Here is a 7,196-nt window from a genome sequence, read left to right on the forward strand (position 1 = left end):
CGTCTCCCTCTCCCACGCCTTCTTTACCAGGCCGTGATAGCCCTCCTCCTCCAACCACCTCGTTTCGAATCTAGGATTGGCATTGTGACTTGTCTCTCGCCGGATCGCAGCAGCTCCCGTTGTTTCAATTATCATAGGCATGTGGTCTGAGTGTCGCGGCTCGCCATTAACCACGAGTACGCCATGAATTGGTCGCACCATGCCTGCGTTGCCACAGCTCTGTCAAGCCTCTATATATACTTCTCTGTTGTATGGCTGTGGTTACGCCACGTAAAAGCATCTCCTATGAATCCCAGGTCTCCTAGCTCACAAAACTCTAGAGCACTCTTGAATTGGTCCAGGCTGTTTTGACTCCTAGGCTCACCCCCTCCTTCTCCCATGCATGGAGGACCTCATTGAAATCGCCCGCACACAGCCATGGCTTGTTATTTTGGTGTTTGAGTGTCCGCAAGAGCTTCCATGTCTTCCCCTTCTCCCCCATCTTCGGCTCACCATAGATGCCCGTAAACCTCCATCTAAAACCATGCTCCTCCGTAATCTCCGTATCAATGTGGTATTTCGACATAAAACCCACCACCCTAATATCCACCTCCTTCCAAAACAAAGCAAGACCGCCACTCTGTCCCTCCGAATTCTTTGCCACCATACATGTCATGTTCAGTTTCCATCTCAGCCATTCTAAGCGTCGTTGATCCATTTTGGTCTCTGACAAGAACAGCACATCGGGGTCCTCCCTCTTCTGGAGATCCAGAAGGCCTTGAATTGCCGGGCCGTTCCCCAACCCCCGATAATTCCATGCAATAAGTCTCATTGGGCACCGCAGGACTGCTTTGACAACCCCGCGTCATTGCTTGTAGCACCAAGATTCTCCCACTCGACCACCTTCTCCATCCTACTCCTCTTTGGGGCACCCACCTCGTCTACCTCCATCTCCTCCGCCCCTCTCTTCTTCTCCAACTCCTGGCTCACCTCCGCCTTCCTCCCTTCCTCCCGATTGATTCTTTTGAACTTTCCCCCCTTCCCCTTCTTTGGGTCTGGTACTTCTGTTTTCTTCTCCCCTTGCTCTCGGTCTTGGGTCACCCTTTTCTCCTTCCCTTCCTCCTTGCCCCCCTCCCCCTTTTCCTCCACGTGAGATTTCCCACAGATCTCATTCTTCGCTGCTTGGCCAGTCCGGGCACAGTCCTTGATATCCAGTTTGGCTTGCTACTTGGCCTGTTTTGGTTCCACGTATCGACGATTCTTCATTTGGCAGATCGGCTTTGTCGTTATTGGGTGATGCGAGACCATGTTTTCCTTTTTTTACTTGTCATGCCTGTCCTCTTTTTTCTTTCCTTTCAAGTTCTTGAATCTTCTTATAGGCAGTTCATCGATGAATCCTCTTACGCACCAAGAACAGAACCAGCATGAACATCCCAGTTCTTATGTATGTCTTCCTTTTTGCCCGTCACTAACCTAGCCTTGCGCCGCTGATACTTATATACTCCAGTATCTCGTTAGGGAACGCGTGGGCTGACAAAGGAGAAATCTGTCCATCACAATTCCAGAGCCCTTTTTCATAATTTTTAACACCTGCCCATCAGCTTGCTTGTTTGCACAAGTCTGCAAATCACAAAGCAAAGGCGTGTACCGATGTACAATCTTTGGTTTATATACCTATCACTGTCCTGATCACAATAACCAAAGCTATTCATCCTGTTTCTGCCAAGAAAAAGTGAAACCTTTCATTTCTTCAAAAGCTACCTCATAAACTCATTTCAAAGTCTTAGCCAAACCCTTCAGCACATCTCATTCAAAGAATGAAAAGAAAGGAAGTGTGCCGCTGTCCTCGCCCTGGTTGAATCACCAGTTATGAAGCACCAAAATAAGATTAAAAAATCACCAAAAACACACACTCTAATCATAAATTCGACACCCAAATACCCCAACCCGACCCAGCATGGAACTCAATAAGATAGAAACACACGCACACACACCAAATGCAAGCACAGACCATCGACGATTAATCCAGCTAAGCCACTCTGTCTTTATCATCCCAGTTGACCAATTTTGTCCAAAATTAGATAACAACAGAGCGAAGTTAGAAAATTCAACAATTAACTCCTACTACAATTCAACTTCCCACTTGACCAGTGCGTGTGCTACGTAGGGTCCAAGCATACAAAATGGAAGAACCTGCAGCAAAGAAGCCCATTCCTGCACCCTACGTAGCGTAGGTTACATCTTAAGATGGAAGAACCTGCAGCAAAGAAGCACATTAGTCAAACCAAGTTGTACTATTCATACACTGTAAACCCATTAAAGTTACACAATCTAAAATATCAAGTAGTAGGAAGGTGGGGAGTCTGAGGGATCAGTTGCAATGAGCAGGATGCCTGTTGCTGATATAGGTCCGAGATGCTGGAAGTTGAAATTCAGGAGATGACTCGTTTAAGCACTCCATCCAACAGGCAACAGCAATGCAACCGACTGAGAGATAAGCTGATATCTTTCCACTATTGGGAATGGTGCTGATGCTCCTAAGTGGAAATGGAATAAATCTGCTGTTTTTACTGTTAATAGTATTTCGATCAATTGGCAGGATATGATCCTGATAGATCATTTACGTAGCTTTGGAAACCTAGTTACATCTTAAGATTTAAATTTGGCTTTGGCTTATTTGCCATTGCCACCAAGGACAATATGAAGAAAAGGTTTTGTTCCCAAGATATCAGTACATCATTTGTTCTTTGGCTGCTCTGCAGCAACATATCTGTGTAGTACTGTCAGTTTGGCTGTTGAGGCTAGGATTAGGCCTGGATTTCTTTTTTCTCAATGTTTTTGCTGGATTCTTCAATATATACCTGTTAGTGCTAACTTTCAGATAGTTGGGAGTTGCAGCCTTGTGCTGAGCTTAGTGAAAAATTAGGAATAAGGATTGTTTTCAGTGGAAATGGATTTGTTCCCCTGCTGAGTTGGTCTGTTACATGTGTGTTTATGAAATATTGGACAAGTATTCAAGCGGCGGACGACAAGCGATTGTGATGGAGGGAGATGGAAGCCTGCAATCCTTCAAGAACTGGCGCTCAAGACACATGAAGTTCAGGCTGGGACACATGCACAGGGGCAGATCAAGGATGTTAGATGGAACCAAGATGGTAGTTGCTGCCTTTGGGTGCTAAGTGCTGGATGAGCTGAATGTGTTGTTTTGCTGTTAGTTGTGCTGGTAGCTTTTGGGCGGCCTCATGCCCTGTAAGGCTGTGACCGCCGGAGATCCCCCATTCTATTTTCTGTTACCAGCAGGTAGCAATATGGTTTTTGAAAGAACATTTCAGACACCTCAACATACATGCAGAAGACAAGCTTACCTCCTCAACAAATACATCATAATAGCATATTGAACCAGACAATCATCTTATGTATTGAGCAACAGTGCAGCTCCATCATGTCCACCACCAGTGATTGTTTCTACAAGCATAGGAAGCGAAACAATCAAACAACCAATGACATTCCAGTGGAAAACATACAAATATGAGAAGGTATCAAGAAGATATTTAGATAAATCAGAGGTCAAACTCTAGAACAAATAACTCAGGGTTGATATCACATTACAAGTAAATAGACAAACCACACCAATTCTCAAATTGAAATAATATCCCCCAAAATAGTATATATATTCATTAATACCATAAACATTAAGAACATGCACACCCGGACTATTGGCTAATCAAAAGAACAAAACAGAATACGGTTCACACTAATAAATTTTGATGTAATTGTGTCTATTCAGATATACATTAAAAGGGCAACCTGGTGCATGTAGCTCCCGCTTGCGCAGGGTCCAGGGAAGGGTCCGACCACTTTGGGTCTATAGTACGCAGCCTTTCCCTACATTTCTGTAAGAGGCTGTTTCCAGGACTTGAACCCATGACCTCATGGTCACAAGGCAGCAGCTTTACCACTGCGCCAAGGCTCCCCTTCCTATTCAGATATACATTGTCTCCAAAAAATTAGCCTGACAAGATGAAATAAACTCAATTTATTAAAATAAGAGGCATATTTAGATTTGCGACTCGCAGCGGGATTCTCCTACAAATAACAAAAAATGATTGCTACGTAAAGTTTAAACCAAGCCGTTGTTACGGATCTATGGTTATTAGCAAGATCAGCATAGATGACACTATGAATGGATGACAGAAACATATGTAGCCTTAAGCTTCCAAGCATACATACTGAGATATCTATTTGACATTTTTAGCCAGTTCAAGACTTCAAGCTAGATTATTATTTATGCAGTCGTCTTCAACGTCCAACTGTTATGTTCTCAACTTGAGACAAAAAAACATGCACCGCAGCATTACCTAGCACAACCACCATACACTTAGATTATGTCAATAGGCAAACTTAGTCCAATTATTATGCAAAGAATTTTTCCAATCCTGGCTACATAAGCAGAACTGACCACAAACAAATATCTTTTCAGATTGCAACAATTAGATAGACGCCATCACACAAGCATGGGGAAAGAACAATGGAGAAGAAAATTTCGATATGATGAAGAGAACATCAAGCAGCAAAAGAATAACCGAAACAACAGTACTTAAAATTCTTAGCTTAACACAAACGGATGTGACTGGAATTCCATCAACCAAGTACCAAAATAACATGGTTTTGTATACCAGCAATGTAAAGGCATGCTATTACCTGCGGTATATACACCTTCGAATGGTTGATGGCCATACGAACAGTTGGTTTCAAAACTCTCCTTGAACTCCAATGACTCAAGCTGGACCGTGAAGAGGCCGGTAACTGTCCACATGAACACCAAATTCTTGTGCTCAGCAATCCCAAGCATAATTGGGGAGTCTTTCTCCTCTGGATTCAGGGAAAGTAGCTTGTCCAGTTCAATAGTTCTTTCCAGCACCCATGAAGCAACACCATCATACCCATTTTTCCTCTTCCATAACTTAGCATTGTAGTTTGAAAGGAAGAGATAACCAAGGCCGCCACCCTCTGCCCGCATGATCAAGAATTGACAATTTTTCTTGGCAAACATATCCTCCGACAACCGTATGACAGTTAGGTTCTGCCTATGCAAATCAAACTCAAGGATTACTAATGAATAACCGGCAATCAACCAGTAAATGGAATCCCCAACCAGCACGGAAGGCACACTCATGAAACTGATGAATGGAGAACTTCTCCCAGAATAAACCTCCGGTGGAAGCGGGGTTGAGATGATTTTACCCCATAGGCCGGTTTCTGACGAGTAAACGCAGGCGATTGCTCCTCTATGTTGCTGTTTGTCTGTGCCTACCAGGACCACCTGGAAGTGGTCGGCTCCGGCAGCACGAACCACCGCCCCGGAGACCAGGTGAATCACCGGCACGAAGTTGAAGTCGAAGCCCGGGGGAACGGCTAGGCGGTGTTGGTCGGCAGTGACGGGGTCCCAAACCAGGATCTGCTTCCACGACGCGATGTACATGAGTAGGAGGCCATGGCGACAGTTGAGGAGCCTGAAGCGGTCGCCGTTGCCGAGCTGCAAGGAGAGACGGCCGGAGGGGACACGATTAGGGGCCTCCAGAGTGGATACAAAGGAGAGGCGGCGGCGGTGCTGGTCTGTGACGAAGCAGCCGAGGAGGGGAGGGTTGCGACGGTGGTGGATGCGGAAGCGGCGGCGGAAGCCGGGGTCGGAGGCGAGGCAGCGCCAGCGCTTGCAGACGAGGGATGCGCGGGGGAGGGAGGAGGGCTGCGGGGGGAGGCGGAGGAGGATCTCGGAGAGCAGGTCGTCGTCCTCCAGCGGCCCCGCAGCCGGCGAGCGGCGGCGGCGGCGGAGGCTGGCCGTCATCTCTCTCCTCACAGCTCAACCTGGATATGCTGGAGTGAGGTGCGTCGTGATACTGGAGCCCATATTTCCAGAGAGAAAGCCCACGATGGTACAGTAAGAGAAAGAAAGCCCATTCCCGAAAGAAAAAAAAGAGAGAAATAAAGCCCACCACGCACATCCGTATAGCCAGATCCTCCTAAAAAAATTGCTCGAAGAAAAATCCTCCTAAAAAAGTACGCATTCATTCTTTATTTTCCCGAGTGGAAAAAAGTATTTATTCCTATTCTAAAAAAATTATAGTTTCACTTCATTAAGAAATGTATAAACTAAATTGCGACTGAAAAAAACATTTGTGTGGTTGTATGCCTGCCGAGCCAGTCGAAAAGCATACTGTGCAGTGCAAAGATGATAAATTATCCAATCCATCCATAGTCAAAAGAGATGATTCTATCTATTTCTACAGCGCAAGATTCACTTCATTTTCTCTATAAAAAGACATCGCATACATCCACTGTATCTATATGTGTATTTCATTTCTCAAGGGGTTAACTCATGAACAAATTTTTTTAGAGAAGAATCGGTGGGCTTTATTGATACAGAGTGAGGTACATTTCCATGCCATATAGCGTGACACCACATTGGAGAGACTATTCTCGGTGCGTCCATGTCCGAGATAGCCGGCAGTAGAGACTTCCTGGATTGGCGCCATGCCGCTCTCCCCCTCTCCTCCTCCTCCTCGTTCTCTCCGCCCCACCTCCCTCCTTCCTTCCCAGATCTAAGTGATTCTCCTCTCTCTACTTCTCCTCCCCTGTTTCCTCTGCTTTCTTTTTCGTTCGAGCTCTTCCAATGGATCCTCATGACACACATATCCAGCTTCCTAACAAAGACCCTCTGGTCTCTGCGGAGGGTTTCAATCCTGATCCTGGGATTGAGATCAATACGCAAGGCCTATCCATCCAAGATCCACAAGTTATACATATTCAGGCTCACCAACATCATTCAGATCTGGCCAAAGAAAAAGGTAGTGATGCAGCTTACAATATCTTGATGAAGCTGGCAGTTACTGGAGGACAACCAAGAACTCTCTCTCTCTCTGTCATCGTAGTTCACCAGTCTATGGCCAGAGCATGGAGGGAGAATTAACAGGGTATATCTCAACTTTCAAGGTACATATTTGTGGCACACTTTCAGTCCTTGCAATCTGCTATGTTCGTGTTCACTAGGCAGCCCTGGAGTATGGGATCTGATAATTTTTTGATTGAGTTCATGGATCCTCAAGATCACAGTAAGGATATTCAGGATTATAAGTTCGACACCGTTTTCATTACTGTTTGTATTTATGGTGTCCCTGCTCGTTTCCGTTCTCAAGAACTGCTACTAAAGATTCTGAACA

General features: G+C 45.4%; 1 protein-coding gene across 1 annotated transcript; it reads right to left on the reverse strand.

Moving 5' to 3' along the window:
- Positions 1-2,001: 2,001 nt before the first annotated feature.
- Positions 2,002-5,824, reverse strand: LOC119320726. The gene is made up of 3 exons (XM_037594689.1): positions 4,681-5,824; positions 3,345-3,444; positions 2,002-2,236 (listed from the first exon to the last, which is right to left on the reverse strand). Exons 1-2 carry the CDS (start codon positions 5,822-5,824, stop codon positions 3,392-3,394), a joined length of 1,197 nt encoding a protein of 398 aa, XP_037450586.1. The 3' UTR covers positions 2,002-2,236; positions 3,345-3,391.
- Between the last annotated feature and the right edge of the window lie 1,372 nt (positions 5,825-7,196).

Source organism: Triticum dicoccoides, chromosome 6B (assembly GCF_002162155.2).
Source record: "Triticum dicoccoides isolate Atlit2015 ecotype Zavitan chromosome 6B, WEW_v2.0, whole genome shotgun sequence".
Taxonomy (NCBI): Eukaryota; Viridiplantae; Streptophyta; class Magnoliopsida; order Poales; family Poaceae; genus Triticum; species Triticum dicoccoides.

What these genes read in the sequence shown, in the direction of transcription:
- LOC119320726 (XM_037594689.1), bottom strand. Translation starts at nt 5,824, where the DNA reads ATGACGGCCAGCCTCCGCCGCCGCCGCCGCTCGCCGGCTGCGGGGCCG. An exon ending in CGAAGGTGTATATACCGCAG is followed by an intron (nt 3,445 to 4,680) that starts GTAATAGCATGC and finishes CTATGCTTGTAG; the next exon opens with AAACAATCACTGGTGGTGGA.